General features: G+C 29.0%; 1 protein-coding gene across 1 annotated transcript; it reads right to left on the bottom strand.

Moving 5' to 3' along the window:
- Positions 1-1273: 1273 nt before the first annotated feature.
- LOC114416525 (ABC transporter A family member 7-like) lies at positions 1274-11004 on the bottom strand. Its single transcript, XM_028381418.1, has 18 exons — positions 10743-11004; positions 10026-10407; positions 9787-9869; positions 9327-9471; positions 8481-8600; positions 8283-8407; positions 7705-7863; positions 7215-7377; positions 7005-7130; positions 6823-6906; positions 5466-5827; positions 4859-5059; positions 4190-4299; positions 4000-4084; positions 3437-3565; positions 3215-3320; positions 2937-3025; positions 1274-1738 (listed from the first exon to the last, which is right to left on the bottom strand). Exons 1-18 carry the CDS (start codon positions 10824-10826, stop codon positions 1439-1441), a joined length of 2853 nt encoding a protein of 950 aa, XP_028237219.1. The 5' UTR covers positions 10827-11004; the 3' UTR covers positions 1274-1438.
- Positions 11005-19252: the final 8248 nt, after the last annotated feature.

The following is a 19252-nucleotide window of genomic DNA, read 5'->3' as shown; positions in this document are numbered from 1 at the left end:
TAATTAAAACTAATATTTTCAAAATGATTAAAATATCATTTAAAAATAAATTTTTAATTTTTCAAGAAAAACATTTAAAATAATAATTATCAACACACAAAATTCAAGTAATATAAACAGTATCCATAAAAACAAAAATAAATACTTAAATTTAAATATTTATAAATTTATATTTATTATATTTTTTAATTTATATATTTCATATAGGTATTACATCACTATTATTAATTGAAAAAAAAATGAATTTCATTCAGCTTAATACTTTTTAGACAACTCCTCAATAAAAAATATAATTTAATATATTATATTTAATATGCTATTAAATATTTTAAAAAATAAATTTTACCAATGTAAATATTTTTTATATAAATACTAAATATGAATATAAAAATATATAATTTAATCAAACCGTGCGTCAAACGAATTTCAAATCTAGTTGATATGTGAAATTGACTCTAGTTGTTGAAATGCGAAAATACTAACCAGAATGCCATTTAATTGATATGTGAAATTGACTATGTGGCTGTTGAAGTTTGAAATTTTACTCCTTTCTTTTATTATTAAATTTGGCTTGTGCGATCTGTTAATTATTTGCAACTTCTAGCATGCAAAGGCGACAATGTTGAGCCAACAGGTAACAAGTTAACTAACATTTCAAGGTCTTGTGACGCAATTCGTGTTGCCCCATTTGAGACTACATCTAAGAAAGTTGTTCCTCAACCTACCGTAAAGGTTAGCGAATGGAGGAATGGATGATGGTCTCTATGATCAACTAGAACAGGCCATGGCTGAGGCTGCTAATGCTAGGCGTATCAAGAAACTTTTAGGCGTGGAAAAGCTGAAAAGAATGCCATTGATGCTATTCGAAGGATAACTTTTCTTTAGTTGAGTTCTTATTACTTCTGCAATGTGTAGATGATCATGTTTATAAAATGTGAATAGTTAATTCTAGTTGTTTGTAAGATTGTATCCAGTTTTCTAGTTTTTAAATTATTCTATGTAGTAAAGCATTTAGTTAACTTTCCATTGATTCAATTTGAGGAGGAAAAAAACACTTAGAATGCTTTTGCCAATCCTTATGAAAGGTGACTCGAGATTAATTAGCTAAATACTTCGACGCGTAATTAGCGACTCAAAAAGTAAAAATTGAATTAGATAAACAAAAAAAAAGTTAACCAATAATTGTCAGATATCGAAAATTGGATGACTAATTTATGCACAGAGAAAATCGCTGAAACAGTTACTAATGTGTATACTAATTTTACAGTGAAGATTGAAGAAACTAAGCTCTTATTTTATTTGGGAGAAGATTTGTAAGAAGAATACGACAAAAACTAACAAAAATCGCGGTTATATACACACTAGTGATACAACATGTAATAAAATTTATCCTATATATACAGAGTACAAGTATAAATAATTTTGTATGAGTATGAAATTATGACAAGGTGTCAAATGCCTGAGCCCCACGTGCAACTTTAATGAAGACATCTTCCAGTGTGGTATCAGCTAAACCCCACGCTGAAACGGTGAAGCTTCTCTTTGCAGTTTCAACAGCTTGGAATACATTTGCTATTTTAACCTCATCCTTTGGTAGCTCGAACTTTTGGGTGCCAGAGATATGGTAGATCTTGTTAGCATTTGGTGAGAGTTGCCTCACCAAATTCTCTACATCCTTTTCATGATCCATAGATGTTGTCATTGTGAAGACATATGTTCCTCCATACCTGGCTTTCAACTGTGATAAGCCAACAAGTATAAAAAATAATGTCACTTGGCAGAAAAAAAACGAGAGAATATTGAAGGGGTTATAAGGTTGGCTTGGTGATAAAGGAAAAAAGGAACAGGGAGAAAAAGTCATGGATTTGAATCTCCCACTAACAAAAATCTAACAACAACATTAGTAACATTAGCAGTTAAGAAAAAAAAAATATTGAAAATGCATACTGAATAACCGGTAAGTATTTTATCATTTCATTCTATGAATATCAATCTCATACTAGGAACAATGAAAGTAAAAGCCTAAAAGGTCTTTTACTATCTATGGCCTTAAACCCATTATTTGAATATCAGTATTTGCACCTCTTCAACCCCCCTATTATCTTTTACCTTCACCCTCACCCTCCTTGCACCCTTCCTCTTCTCTTCAAAGTCTTCTCGATCTTTTATCTTTTTTCTTCCCCTCTTTTCACATATTATTATGAAAGCTAGTTATAATGTAAAATTTGTATTACAAAAACTAGTTTCGGCAAAGTAAATTTTTTTATACATTACCGAAACTAGTTTCCATAATGTATTTAGCGGTGCTGGATCACACATTTCTAAATATACATTTTGAAAACTAGTTTCCAAAAAGGGTATTTTTTTGTCAAAAAAATTACAAAAATACTAGCAGGAGGCACAAAGAGCAAATAGGAGGTGAGAATAACAACTCCCTCCATCACATTTAAGGAAGAATGAAAGTAAAAGCCTAGGTCTTTAACTATCTATGGACTTAAGCTAAGTCCATTAATCCCATGGACCAAATTTAGGTTATCCTTCCTACACCTAACAAATTTATTCTACACTTAACATATTTTAAAAAAATTAATGACTCATGCAGATCTCAAACCTGTGACTTTCACGTTATTAGTACGACGCTCTAACCAATTAAGCTAATAGACCAATCATGTTAAAAAATAATTAATGTCACTATATATAACACTAAAATTTCTATAAGCTATACGAAGAAAAGAAAAAAAGGAAGGAACGAAGAAGAAGAAGAAGTAAAAAAGGATAAAGTTAAAATTTTTTAGAATATGTTGGGTATAGAAGAAATTTGTTGGGTGTAGAAAGAATAACCCCAAAGTTATAGGTTGAGCCCGGTATCTATAGGGTCAAGCCCATTAATTGCAAATGAAGTTGATAAAGCATATATATTAATTAAGCAATGTTACCTCCTTTGGATTGCCTATGCACTGCAAGCCCCCGTCTACAAATATTCCTAATCGATCACATAGGACTTCTGCTTCTTCCATGGAATGTGCTGAAAAGTGTATGCAAGCAAAGGTTTATTAATCTATATACGTTATAAAACCAAAAAAAAGTAAACAAGCTTGTATATGTGCTTATATCTAGATCATATTCATCAACCAGATATTAGATTATAACAATTAATGCAACAGCTTGTATCTGATTCTGTGCTTCTAAAAGCATAAAGAGAGTGAGAAAGTACTGGTAAGAATGATTGCACGATCCTGTTTTGCACGCTTAACAACATTCCATAAGTTGTTTCTTGATGCAGGGTCTAATCCAGTACTTGGTTCATCCATATAAACAACCTTACAAAAATAAAAATAAAAACATTTAGAATGAAGAAAACATAACAAGAATCTTTTAGGAAAAGAAAAAAGTAGTTTAGTTAAAGTGAAACAGATTGAATGGAAAAGAAAACTACTTTAGGATCTCCAATCAATGAAATTGCGACACTAAGCCTCCTCTTCATTCCTCCACTGTATTTTCCAGCTTGTTTATCAGCAACTCCTCCATTAAAAAGGTTTACACTTTTCAACGATTCTTCCACTGCCTGCAGCATTAGAGTTGGAAGTTAAAATTGCTTAAGTCTTGTCTTGTCAGCTAAATAAATGCTGAGAGAAATTGGCTCAATTTGTATCTACGCAGCAGCCATGTCAATTAAAGATATATACCCTCTTAAAAGAAAAATATGCCATAAATAATTAAGAGGGGAAAGAGGATAATTTAGTTTGATAACTTGGATAGGATGTTTAATTTCCTTTGATATTGACAAACTCATACTCCTCCTCATGGTATTTCACACACTTGTGTCCTCTTATATATTACTAAAGAATGGTCCAACTTCTAAGTTTTAACTGTCTAATGCTTTTGTCACTGAAGAGTAAAAATTTCAGAAATAGGTACAAGAGTGGCCACTGATCTATTTTTCTCTTTGCTCCCACTATGATGCAAGATTTTCCTAGTCATAATCTCAAATAGACTTACTTGTGTTAAGGCTGAACCTTTAAGATTTTTAAGTCTGCCGTAAAAGAGTAGGTGCTCTCTTCCTGTTAGGGATTCCCACAGCAAGCTAAAATAATAAAAGAAAAAATATATATAAAATTTCTCAACTGTTATGAATTTAACTTGATATTACATTAAAAAACCATATAAATTGGAGGAAATTCCAGCTTACTCATGCTGTGGGCATACACCCATGCTAGTATATATTCCATCCATATGAGTTCTTATGTCAAGACCTTGAACAAATGCGGTACCAGAGGTTGGCTTGGTGAGACCAATCATCTGTAAGCATATACAAGCTGGTTAATTAAGGAGAAAATCAGCTAGAGAGAAAAAAAAGAAAAAAAGATTCCTGGCATAGTATAAGAATTTCATCTAATAGTGAAGTAAACCAATCAGAGGTCCATACTTCTTTAAGTTCTTTTGTGAATTCATACATCCCTAAGCATCAACAAATTGGCAATTTTCGTTGAAAAAGATACTCTTTATAAAGTAGTTTTAGAATTATTCTTTCCTCTGAGAAATTAAATAGATTTTTCTGGTTACTCGAGAATTTAAATTATTCTATTTCCTGATATTAATAATGTATAGTGGTCAAATAGGAACATTTTCTTCTCAATACATTTTACTTTTTTTCATCAGGTGGGAATTAGAATTAATTCCCGTCACAATAAGAAAATAATAAGTAATGTGAACGAAAGTCAAATAAAGAGAAAATCCTTTACAAGAATGATTGGCAAATCCTGCTTGTACTTATGTAAGGGAGAAGGAAGGGATGGGGAAAGAAAAGCAAGGAATTCTCCAAAAACTTTATTGCTGATGAAAATCTACATTAACTGACCATATTGATAAAAGAAGTCTTCCCAGCACCATTGGGACCAAGCATACCAAAGCATTCCCCTTGAGGCAAAGCAAGGGACAACCCTCTCACTGCAAGTTTCTCCGGGTTGCCATCCCTCCCCGGATAGACTTTTCTCATGTTGTCGCATACAATTGCTTGATTAATAGTCGGTTCAAGTAGCAGTTGCTCCACCTTCTCCCTCTGAAGACAAAATGGGAAAAAGTAACACATCATGCATGTAAGTAACAGGCTTATGTTGCTGATACGAAATAATAAAATAACTTTTAATTCACTTTTATCATACAATTTTTCCCTAGAAACAATACATATATAGTGTTTAAAATTAAAAGATTGTGACTGAAGAAAGTTATTTGTTTCTCAAATGGAATCCATACTTTAATTAATATTTCACCTAGTTGTGTCAAGTTATTCAAGCATTATCTATTACACTACTACTACTTCTGAGATTGCATCGTTACATCAATTTCTGAAACCAGTCTGTGAAATCCACTTATGGTTATGGATAGAAATTAGGTTTCTTAATTTCTAAAACCAGGAGGCGAATACATAATAATGAATATATGTATTCAAAGCAAACAAAATCTACCTCTTGAGTGACATCAGGTTTCTCTATCTGAACAAAAACCTTAGATTTTTGCCTTTGGATACTAGGCGTCCGAAAAGATGAATGAGGCTTTTTCTGAAATCTTTTCAAGAAAAAAAGAGGACTTTTCCTGCTTCCTGAAGACAAAACTTGATCGATATAATAAGCAAACAAAAGCACCAATAGCCACTCCACGAACATGATAATTAAGACCTCCTTCATGCCATTTGTGCTATCACTCAGATCGCTCCAGCGCATACCATCGCTCCCCAAAGCATCCCCACTAAAGGCATATTGCGAAAACTCATATAGCCCACGATATAAAGCAAAACCAGGATACAACTCCATAACAACGATCCACCCTCCTGAAGAAATTGTACAGACAATTAATTAAAACAGACCAGAATAAAGGTTAGAAAGTGTCAACATGTTAGTGCATGATACATAAAGATGACTGGCACGTAATATACTTAGATATAAACTCTATTCACAATGATCATGTTTAGTCTATTCTTTTCAGTTAATAAAGAATGAAGTAATTGCTGAATTTCATACTAACGCATCAGATTTCCCTTTAATCATTAAACCTTAAATGCCAAGTGCCAACTCATATCAGTCATCCTTACGTATCAATTTAGAGAAACATAACACTCCTAATCATGTCCAAAATAATCTTTTTACTCCCATTTCTTTCTGCTTCTGTTATTACTGCTACCAGTATGAATGACTGGAGCTATGAGAACAACAAATAAATCTACCAAGAACTTAATTTGATCGCTAAATAGGTACTGCAGCAGGAGTGGATGGACTAGACAGCAAGAAGCCGTTTCATACAGGTATTATTAATGAATAGAGGCTACAACTGTCCTTTGGCATGAAATTAAACTGAAGCAGGTTTCTAACCACTAGAACAATAATACCTAACATGATTAGGGGGACAATAACATGTAGGGAAAAGGGGAAAAAGGCACTAAATTTCAGTTTATGTTGCATCGTATTGAATTTTTTTTCCTTTGTCTGTTTCTTAAAGAGATTAATAAAGCAAAAACTACATGAAATTTGTAGCTAAAATTATTTGCAGTTTAGTTACAGACAAGAACATGTTAACAATGATTAAAATATTTCCCAAGGTTTATTGAGCACAAAAGCAATTATAAAAATGACTGTGGCTATTGTTATTTGCATCATCAACAATCCATGCAGAAAACTATTTGTTTGAGAATTGTGATATGGTACAACAACTGTCAATCCAAACACCAAGCCATAGATAGGTCTTTAAACTAGCAACATCAAAATATTTAGGAAAAATCACATCAATGACCCAAGATGGGTATCATTTCTCAGTCATTTTTTGACTTACTTGGAAACGACGTGTCTTGAACAAAAAATTGGAAAAGAAAGCCAGCTAATAGCCCAGTTCCAAACACACCTATGTATGCAAGTACTGCAATTACATAAAAAAGAAAATGAGAGGAAAAAAAACAGTAATCAGATCAGATAGAAGAAAATACTAATACAACAACTTAATAACAATCATCAAACCTGTAGCAGTTTTAACATTTGAAAACAGGGAAGCCAATAAAAAAGCCAGTGAAATTTGTAAATTTATATAGATGAAATAAAACACAAATTGGATGCTGTAGTCATTCATTGTGAAGAAATTCAACCCTGAAAAAAAAAAGCAATTGTATTGAGAAATGGAAAATATCAAAGAAAGAAAACAGTTACACAGTACACTGGTTGCATTCTTACCTATGACTGAGCCAAAAATCACAAAACACAGCATGTAGACAATGGATATGGCAAGAAAATAACCATACGAAATCATCCAATATGGCCCGTCTCCAAGGCCATGCATTTTCATCATGATTCTTAAGTTTTGTTGCTTCTCATATACTAACGATGTCAAGGCAATCTACATCAATGAATGCACATGTTTATAAAAACATATTAGAAAATAAGTTATTCTATATTGACAATATATATTGGATAAAATTGTTTCCTTTGAATCATGTATTGTTCTGAGTGCAACAAACCTTATCCAGAAAGAGGCTTTACATTGTTACACATATATCAAGATAATATGGGTAGAAGTAAGAATGAGAGGCCTAATTCAAAAAATTTAGCCAATAGAAACCCATTCTTCAATCCATGTCAGTTTTTTCCTCTCATTTATGCTAAATTCTATTGTTACAAACAATGTAGTTCATTGTACATATACTTTGTATATTTATGTACTTACAGGGAAAAGTTGTAGGATGACCCATGTAAAGAAGAGACCACCCAAAAGAGAAGCCAAATCAAATTTAATCGGGGTCTCAGGTTTTGGCATTTCCTTTACAAACTCAAAAAACATTTTGGTACCAGGTCCCAATAGAAACTGAAGGTAGGCATTTGATACCTGCAAGTGCATCGACAATAGAAGTCAGTCCGTAGCATAATATACCATACAAAAAGAGACCCACAAATGCTATTATTACAATCGATGTATCCAAAGGAAATTACAATCATATAGTTTTGAAATCTAAAATACCGCAATCAAATGTTACTTGGGTATCATGATAATTCCTTTTACTACTTTCATTTAAGTCATGAATTTGAACACTAATGATTAAGTTTCTTTTAAAAAATTATATGCCTACTTCAAATCTCTTCCATCTAAATGACTTAAGTACGAGTTTAGATTTTAAAGTGAATATAGCAAGTAGCATGTAGTTATTTCATATACTGAGACTGAGTTTTCTGTTACACAATGTCATATCAACTATAGACAATAACATAAAGGGTGCACAGTTAAAAAAAACAATTTTAGATGTATACCAAATTTACAGAACGAGGAATACGCGCCAATGCAATTTGATTAAAGCCAGTGTCATTTTTGTAGGTTGAGTTGTACCATATGCTGACATTAAATATACTCCGATTTGAATTTAAAAAATCATAACCTGTCAAAAGTAATATGAAAATAAGTATTGCCCCAAACTTAATGTCATATACTAATTATAATTATATACCTACCTGCAGCTATCTCATTGATCTGTCTCTCTGTGTTACTTCTCCGATAACCTTTATATAGCTCATTGTTCACCTCAGAAGAACTATTACGCCATAAACGTAAACCCTGAGCACATATTACCTCTGCATCCAGAGGAAAACAAAAACTTGAATTAGTAAGAAATTTTAGGCAGCAGATGCAAGCCTTGAGCATAGTATAAAAAAAAGAAGCAAAAAATGACAAGTATAATACATGCAAACATATTCAAAATAATTTGTGGGAGCACTTATAGGGCAGAAGATTACTATCATTGTGAAAGTGTTTCAAAAGCATCACAGGTCACAATTTTGACAAACTATACAAAAAGAAATGTCTACTTTCTTTAGATGGTTCCTAGTTTGGCAATTTAGCAATGAGACTCCTATCATTGAAGGCATAACATGGCAAACATTTTATTTGAGAAATTATAATGATCCTATACCCCCCCCCCCCCTCCCCACTCCCAGTTCTGCATGAATGTACACACAATTACAACAACTTTACCTTGATGTTTGACTAAATTAAAGACTAATTATGAGTTTTAACAAATTACTTGTTTGACCCAAAAGACATGAACTTAAATCACATGGAAGCTGAAAAGAACATGTCCAAAGCATGCAAGTTTATCTAATTATTTTAATCATGCAAGTTTATCTAATTATTTTAATCATGCATCACCTTCTTGATTCATAGACAGAAATTGCACAATGGAATGTCAAATTTCATTGATAGCTGTATGCAACACAGCTATGCCTATTGCCTACTGATTCACTTTCCTCATATTACATCAGGAATTATTACATTGTTGCCAATACAAGAATGTCCCATACCTTGCTGCTTGCTAATGCCTGCTATCTGAAGAGAAACGGAGAATGTAGAGTTCTGTGTGCACTGATTCTGTAGATAATAAATAGGAAGGTCTGAAAAGAAAGCAGGTTCCAGAAAATTGGTGTTCTCTGGCTCTGAATCTGATCCCTACATTTTGATAGACAAAATGAAATTAAATTTAAACCAAAAACAAATAAGAATAAATAATACACATAGGCAATATCAAGGAATTTTATACTGTCAGTAAATTATAAATTGTTATGTATGATAAATTTATTGATTTTTTAGTAACCAACTAACTAGCTATATTAGAAACCGTACAAAAGATAATTTTTGATTGACCGATGGTGTAAAAAATGTTATAACTTGACAGTACATGCTATTAAACTCGATAAATAACTAAAAAAAAAAGACGCTTTCAACTTACTAGAGAAAATGGTAAAATGTTAAATACTAACTCACCACTACATTTGATGCCAAACTAGCCGTAATATCAGAACTGTTTATAGAACTCAAGTTACTTGGGATCATATTCCTAGATATAACTGCAAAAGAGGAAACACAATGAGTTAAGAAAGTAGTTGGGAGGAAAGATGCGACTTCCGATGAAAATTAATGGTTAGCAAAACTGGTGGATACTTCATATTTGGAAAGAAACAAATCAATATAAGGAGAAACATATATTTATATAGTTTTCTTACTTTCTCCAAAAGATTGGTTAGTGCCAGTGAAGAACATAGTGACAGGGCAAGAGCCATTCCTCCGGCAGGACGAGTTTGGAAAATCAGAAAATGGGAAATAATCTGTTCTCACGGCACGGTACTGTGGTGCCGGCACTTGCAACAGAGGAGACCATTCTGGAGGGCTGGGAATGGGACACGTGGCAACCTGGTCCAAATCCGAATGCTCAACCCCGCACTCCTCCTCGAGACACGTGTCCCCTTGTCTCCTAACACAAACGCAGCCACACTTGTTCTCAGCCTTGTCCAGTTGGTTCTCCACTAGGCTTTGGAGCAGAACCAGCAACAGACACAAAATGAACGGGGACATGATGAGTCGAACGTTTGTTTTAACATTTCGTTTCTGAAAAAAAAAATGGAGACAATAGCTTACGTAAATCATACAACTGTTTTTTTTTTTATATATACATTGACGACAACAAAATTAAAACTTAAGACCTCGAAAACCATTCAAATCTTTGGCTACTAAGTCTATGTTTGGTTTTCAGGTGAAAAAATACTTTTGAGATAAAAGTAATTTTACCAATTTGCTTTAATGGGTTGGATTTATTATTTCTAACTTTAATCTAAACATGCATTAATTAAGTCGATCTTAATGGTTCTTAAATCACACATAAAAGCATGAGAAATAGAAACATGTGTTAATATAGATAAGAGAGGTGATACTGATAGACTTACCTGAAAGGTTAAATTCTTCCTAAGAAGAGCGTTTGCTTGAGTCCAGAAGCTGGCGGGTTCGTTGGCTGTGTTTCCATTTTCCATGCCTTTTGTGTGCTGTTCTCCAACGCTTTGGATTTCCTAAGCTGGAAACAAGACAACACTAGTTTTGAAACTTCAAACTGATGGTGCTTTATATAATATTTTGTTTGATGTGTGATAATTTTATCCCTCAAACTTCACATTGTTTTCAGAAAATGGTATTTTTGTGATTGATTGTCTAGTGTGAATGCGAACTTGTATTTGGTTAGTTAACAAGATTGCTGAAATTTCTTCTTTCGAATGTACCCTTGGTTAAATGACTACACTGCCCTCTCCTGGGTTGATGGTGACATTCCGAAGTGTAACCGTACGATGCGTCAGGGTGGGAATAGGTTAGGCCGACCTACAGGGGCCTACATAAAGTCTAACATGTCCTGACCTATTTAATTAAAAGGTTAGGCTCAGACTTTTTTATAAGTCTGTTAAGTTAAATAGACCAGACTTAGGTTTATTAGAAAGTCTTATAAGCCTCGTACGCCGGCTTATATATATATATATATATATATATATATATATATATATATATATATATATATGTATATATATATACTTATATTACTTTTTGAGTACCAATATATATTTATATTATTTTTTTAGTACCAATATATATTTATATTATTTTTGGGGTATAATTAATTATTTTTTTGAAACTAACAAACTTTGATTACACATTACTACTTCATAACTTTCATTCATATAATCAAGTAAGACTTTAATTATAATTTAAGTATGAGTCATGTGTCATTTTGTATTTCGATTAACATTTTCTTCTTTCTCTAACTTTCTTATTACGTTGTCACTCCATATCAAAGTAATATTAAAGATTTAATGTGAATAAAGTTTTTAAAAAAACTATCAGACTAAATTAGGCTTTTAAAAAGATTAGATCGAATCAAAATAAAAATCTTTCTTAGACTATAAAATAAACTCAAATCTCAAAAATTCATCACAATTTAAATTTAGACCTTTTATGATCTGACCTGATTATGCGAACATGAGCACCACGATGCAAATTCCATGACTTTTCCGTTATGGGAATTGTCTAAAGCCCACTCACAGGGTTTTACTTGCCGCGTTTTCCCATTGGGCACGTAAACTTCATCATCACCCCAAAATCCACTGACAAAAAACTATAAAATTTGCCCCATACTCTCGTCATCTCGTGCGTACATATAGAAAATGTGTGCATGTTTTTTTTATTCCTCCTTATTAGAATGTTAATTGTTAATTTTTATTAAAATGTTAAGGAGAGATTTGAATTTATATCTTTTTCCTCTTTTTCTTCTTTCTTGAATTTTAAAACCTTTCATTCTTATTAAATCAATCTTATAACTTTATCACGTGTACATATCTGCATATAAGGTAATATGGTAAGAGTCATCAATGTGCAATAGACCAAATGATCAATAAAATTATAATAATGAGTGATAGTAATTATATTTAGTCCATGTTTAGGATACATTCAAATTGTCATATACTTTTAATCATAATTAAAGCTTAGGTTTCTCTTGCAAATCTAATGTTGGAGATACAAAGTGTTTATTCAGACATAACTTTATTTATGTGTATTTATTTATTTTCTTTTATATCTCATTTTTATTCTCTTTTTTTTCATTGCATTATTTATTACACCTATCATTTTCTCTTTTTACTTTTTCTTTTTCTTCCTCTATCTCTCTTTCCTATGTCCCATTCCAATGCAAAATGGGATTAACGATCATATTTTATTTTTCAATGACAATAATTTGAACATACTCACGCAAACTATTCAGACATTTCCTACGAGGCCAATTGTCCAACCCAGGCAATTTGTCATCTGAGTCACACTATTGGGTATCAAAGGACCAGTTTTTGTCACGACAAAACATTTTCAGTTTTCTTATGTTCCCATGTGGTCAGAAAATTCTCAGAAGTACCAAGTTCATATTCTCGTTGTCCCATCAGACATGAATAAAATTAACTCGTAGAAAAAATTGGTGTATGTTTGGTAAAATAAAAAGAGATGAAAATTTTAAATTAAAATAGAAAGTAAAAGTGTGGATCTTATAGAATTTTACTTTGATTTCACTATTTTTTTTTTTCCATCTTCTTTGGTTATGTTTGGCAAAATAAGTTAGTTGAAAATTAAAAAGCTAATTAGTAGTTGAAAATTTTTAAACTAGTTTATTAAATTATAATATTCAATAAAATTAACGGTTGAAATAGTTAAAAATAAAAAATGACATATTTAAAATGGACAATAAAAAAATTAAATAAATATTTTAAGGATAAAAAAGAATAAAATAAAAAATAAATAAAATTTAATATTTTAAAAATGTTATTTTAAATAACATTTTAAAAAGTACTAATAAAAATATTTATTTATGGAATAATCAAATAAATTTTTTGACTAATAAAAAAAATTTAAAATAGCTTGGCACATAACCTTTGCCTCTACCACACGGCCTCTTAAAAAACTTGGCTTTTTTCTCAACAGAAATTGTCTAGCTCCTTCATCGGAACTGACAACGTTCTTGGAAAAAAAAAAAGTCATGAAATTAATTTAGTTTAAAGAAAATTAGGATAAAGTGTGTTTTCTTTACAGAAGAATAAACTATGTTTTTATCTTATCAAAATATGTGAAATTTATGCAATAGATTTAAAAAAAAAAATTGTCTCATTTAAATGCATCTAAAATTTAAGCATTGTACTATTCATCCAGTATATTAACTCCACTAGTAAATTTACTTATATGGCATACGGAGTTGAACTTATATATATATATATATATATATATATATATATATATATATATATATATATATATATATATATATATATATATATATATATATATATATATATATATATATTCTATCCAAGTAATTTGTATAGCAATTTTAAAAAAAGATGGTAGTGATACATGTTTAAATATTAGATGGACAATTCCTGTTAAGATTTTAGAAGAACTATAGAATGTCAATTGCTGTGCATAGGACTAATTTAATAATTAAAAATATTTTTATATTTAGTATCATTGACAATCTACCTTTAACTCAAGTAAATGAACACAAATTCTAACTGACCATTCTGTTCCACCAAAAATTTGTAGGCGAGTCACTCATCTGGATTAATTTTGCCCCCGTTTTTTAAGGATATGATGATAAGAGAAGTGGAAACCAATCATTTGTCTTGAAAAAACAAGTTAAATTTAGGTTAGAATGTCTGCATGTAGATATTTTTTGACATTTTTCACTCCATACCACTTCATTAATTCAACGGCTTTTGTTTTGTCTAAATTTCATTCAATAACCTAAATAAGGGAATTCAATATTTGTTGATGAAGAGAATTTATTTGAGATGCAGAATGTTTTCAACTATAGGTCAATCGCGAATAAGATAACTTTTCACTTTTAAGTCAGAACTCTAACAAATAGGTTTTACTTGAGATGTTTAGAATCAAATTAAAAAAAATATTTGTGAGTTTTTTTTATTAAACTAGTAGTGCATGTTCTTGTGCATCGTAAATTATTCGCATGGGAGTAATATTTTTTATTATTTTGAAAAAAACTTGAAAAAATAAAATAAAATATATTTTTATACAAAAATAATATGAAATGACAACATAATTCTACTTTAGCTTGTCACAATCAAGTAACTTTAATTATGATTTCATTGAGAAATTAACAAAATTCCTAGACCTAAAATATTCAAGAGATTGCCCTAACTCTTATTTATTTTTATCACTAAAGAAAGAGGAATTAAAAATTGTTTATGCTCAAATTTAAAAGAAGTTCTAAGATAAGAAGACTCAATACCAATTTCATAATAAGCTCTTAATTTACTTTATTTTTATTAAAAACATATTGGCATTTTATGATATAAAATTAAACTATAGATTCATAAATTAAGTTGCAGTTAATTTTGATAATATATAAATATTTTCATTCAAAAATATAAATTTACAATTAACTTAGTTTATACAATTAAAATAAGTTAATATCATCACTTAGTAATTATAAAAAATATCATCACTTAAAATTTTATTACCGTTTTTAATTTTAAGTCAACGTAAATAACTAAGTTTGACTATAAAAATAAAGCAAGCATATATATATAATAATGGTTAATTATGAGTATATTTTTGGATTAAATTATATAGGAATTTGTAATTTTTCTCTTTTAATTTTTCTTTTTTAGTAAATAATTATTAAATTAACATCATTTAAGTTTAAGTTTTTGTGCAGAGATATTAAAAGTGATAGATTTATAATGCTTAGTGAGTAAAATAAAGCTCAAAAAATACAGGAATAATGAATGAAAACAAGATAATTGAGAAAATAAGGGTTAATTGAGAGAATAAGACTAATTAAGGAAAGAAGATTAATTGAAGAAAAAATGATTAATTAAGAAAAGAAAACTAATGAAAGAAAATGACTAATTAAGAAAAGTAAAATAATTTAAAAAATGAGGTTAATTAAGGAAAGAATGAATAATTAAAGAAATCGGATTAATTTAGAAGTTCACTAATCTAGACCTAGAAGAGAGAAGAAGAAGAAGAAGAAAAACATATGTTAAAATTCCTACATAATATAATTTTACAAAGGCTAGAAAAAAGAGAAGAAACGATAAGAGTGATTTATTCCTTCTATTCCCTTTCTCCCTTTATTAAATATTGGATGTTAGATAAATGTTTAAAAATATTAGGTGTCTCAATATCATAATTATCAATTATAAGACACACATCAGAATGAAAAGAGAAAAAGAGAAAAGATAGAAAAGTAAGAAAAATGAAGCCAAGAACACGAATGGAAAAGAATTAGGAAGACGTATTTAAAATAAAGTATAAAAAAAGAGATGTGAGATAATGCTATTTTTTGAAGAAAAAAAAATTCTCTTCTCATCAATTTCTTCACAAGCAAATCCAGCCGAAGTCATGTTACAAAACTATAGACGATTGTGAAGATCATCAAATGAACAAATTCAGCGATTTTGACCGACAAATAAATTTGAATAAATCAGAGATTGAATTCTAATTTTATAAACTTTCTAAAGTAAAGTCCTAACTAATGTAAATTTAAATTGTAAAATCTTAATGTTGATAAGTTATTTTTATCAAATCAGGAGTTAAATTGATTGGGTTTGGGTCGGCAAAAAACGGATTCAAACATTAGGCACCTAGTCTAAGGAAAAACTGTCAACTTTTATTTTTAAAAAAAAAAACAAATGAATACCTCTCAATTTAAAAAAATAAAAAATAAGGTTTCAGACAATATTAACAGAAACAATATCGTCATCCTTGAGCTTTGACTATTTTTTTAGCTTTGACTATAATTTTTTCTTTTAAAAAAAGAAATTAAAGTTCAACAAAATACACGATCTCTTAAGGTTCGAAAACTAGTGTGTTTCGTGGAAAATGCAAATAAAGCGATGCCATGAATTTGACGTGTCCATATGAATTTTCAAATGCGGAATACTTGGGAGAATACCTACAATTTTTTTTTATTTATTTAGAGAAAAAATATAATCTAATCATAATTTATTATATATGAAAATTTTATTAAATTTTAAAATAATTTAAATAGTAATTTATGATTAAATTGATATTATAGTGTATTTTTTATATGTGAGGTATTAATTCGACCTTGACTTTCGTAGCTATCATTAAACGGTTGAATTATAAATGTTTCTTATGTCCGTAAACATGTACAATATATTTTTATTTTTTATCTCATTTTTTCTTTATATATATTCCTTTTATAGTTCTATATCAAATCTCTCATTATATTTTTTATTTTACTTTTCTTTCTGTCTCTCACTAAATATACGCATCCATCTATGTTTATCAACCTTTTTCAGTTATACAGCTTCTATTTTTTTTCTATACTTTTTTTTATTGTGTACAATAATAGCAACTAGTTTAAAACCTAAAATTTTATACAAATTAATCGAATCTTTTACCAGACATTTGGTACAAGGGAAAAATTTTGTACTTCCGGGAATCATGATTCCTATAATGACTAAATTTGTTTAGCTTATCATAAATATATTGTCATATAAATTTTCTGAATATATAAAAGTAAAATAGTATATTTATTATAATTTTTAATTATTTATCTCATTAAATAATTTAATTAGACTAACGTGATATTTTTACAGTCACTAAACTTATTTTTTTAGCTTGAGAAACTTAATAAATTCTCACCTCTCTTCATCAGAATATTTTTGTGGAAAATTTGGCCAAAGAAATTCTTGGAAATATTATTTGAAAAAAATCAAATCATGAGAAACTAAAAAGACGATGATTGATTTGAGTGTTTTTCTGTTTTTATTTTCAAAGAAAATAAAAAAATAAAAGTAAAATATAAGCTTGGTTAAAATTTAGAATACATTTTTTAAATATAGACTCAAAACTGAAAATAACATATAAATGTTTTCAATCTTTTCCGAAAAAGTAAAAACTCGGTGGCACTAGAGTACCTTACTCTTAATTCATTTTTTCTAAATCTGGAAAATTTAAAAATGAAAATTATTTTCAAAAAAATAAATAAATAAACACTTAAAACATTTTAAATTTAAGATTCTCGGGAAATAACATTTTCTCTTGTATCAAATGCTGGTGTATTCTTATCCCTATCCTTTACACCATTTTTTTCTTATCTCTATCCTATATACCTTTTCCCCATTATTAGACATTTTACATCTTACCATAATTATAAAAAACATAAAATCACTTTTATATATGTTAATTGTAATTTTTTATGTAGTATAATCCTTTTTGTGTCATTAATTTATTACAATATATATTAATGAGATATTCACTTATTTTTTAATATATTTATTTCGCTATAAAAAAATTCAAGGAACACACATCAGGCACATTCTTTTTCAGTATTTTGAACATATCATTTTTATTAGTTAAAATTCATTGAAATCAAAATATTTTGTGGGTCTCATGACATATATGAATTCTCTTAATTTTATGATTTTCAATAAATTTTAAATAAATAGAAAAGTATTTTTTTATCGACTATAAAACAAAAAGGAAAAGTGTTTAAAAAGGATGTTTCTATCACTCTTCTTAGGCTATTAAGATTAGAAATATTCGTTAGTTAAAAATATTATCTATTGAATTGCCAATATGTTAATAAATGTAATTATCACTTTAACCATTTAATTTTATGAATATTTTTTAGAGTAAAATTAAAATTTATATCATTATTAATTAAATTAACTATTTTATAACAATTTTATTGGTCTTGATGAATTAAATTTTTATTTTTTACATACATGACCGAAGATGGTATTATCTTAAAATTTTAAAATATTATTTTTTTCAAAAGTGAACTTAAATTATTATAAACACTCTAGACTCTAGTATAGAACCTGTCTTCGATTTTTATTTTTTATAGCAAATTTGTCTTCAGTTCTTGATAAAAAAATTCAATAATCAACAGGAAAAATCATTTTTTGTGTAAAATCAACGTTGTGACTCAAATTGCTTGCTTAAGGAGCAAGTTCATAAAGTGGCCCTCTGTTTGTGAGAAATCGGGTGACAAACGCGGCACGTAAACTATTTAGCTATAGTTTTCTCCAAAAATAATATTTGACTATAGTTTATAATTTTTTTTTTAGTTCTTGATTACATCGAAGTGCATGGTCAACACTTCCAATTTTTTATTCCTAATTTTCCATTAACCGTCTAATGACAATTTTGTCCTTCACCGTGTTCCGTCCAAATGACCCAAATATCCCTCTGTAGTCCGTAGACAACACAGATTCAAATTATTTGCGGATGTCTCTGAATCCTCTTCGGAGTTTGGTAGTAGTGACACGGATATTGCGTATCGGATCACCCATCAATCCTATCTAAATAATTTTTTTTTCTAATTTCTATATAATTATTATTTTTTATTTTCTTGCATATCATTATTTAATTATTTTTTTTAAATATTAATGAGAAAAAATTAAACAAAAAAATAAATTTAAAATGATAGTATAATTAATTAGATTAAATAAACTAACTATTTTTCCTTAAAAAACATAAATAAGTTGAAATTATCTTATCATTAATAAGAAAGGAAATATTGATTAAGAGACTTGATGTAGACATGTTTCTATTGGGAGGTAAAAAATTATGCAGCTCGTGATCATTTTTGTATTCTTCTATAGTTTCCATACTAAATGATTTTCCCTCTTAATTTCTAAATAAATACCTATGGATACTAGTTAGCAAAACTCATAATTTAATTATCATAAAATTATTACTCTCCCTTTCAGATTATATTTTCTTGGTTCTTTTTTATAAAAAAAAAATAATTTCACATTTATTTAAAGATAAACTTTTTTTCTAAGTTAACCTTCATTGAAATTTAATATTAAACACAAATTTCTATTAAATGAAAGATATTTTGATTTTTAAATATATTCTCATTAAATAAAATAAAAGT

This window comes from Glycine soja, chromosome 6, assembly GCF_004193775.1.
Source record: "Glycine soja cultivar W05 chromosome 6, ASM419377v2, whole genome shotgun sequence".
NCBI lineage: Eukaryota > Viridiplantae > Streptophyta > Magnoliopsida > Fabales > Fabaceae > Glycine > Glycine soja.
This window is presented reverse-complemented; position numbering and strand designations above follow the sequence as displayed.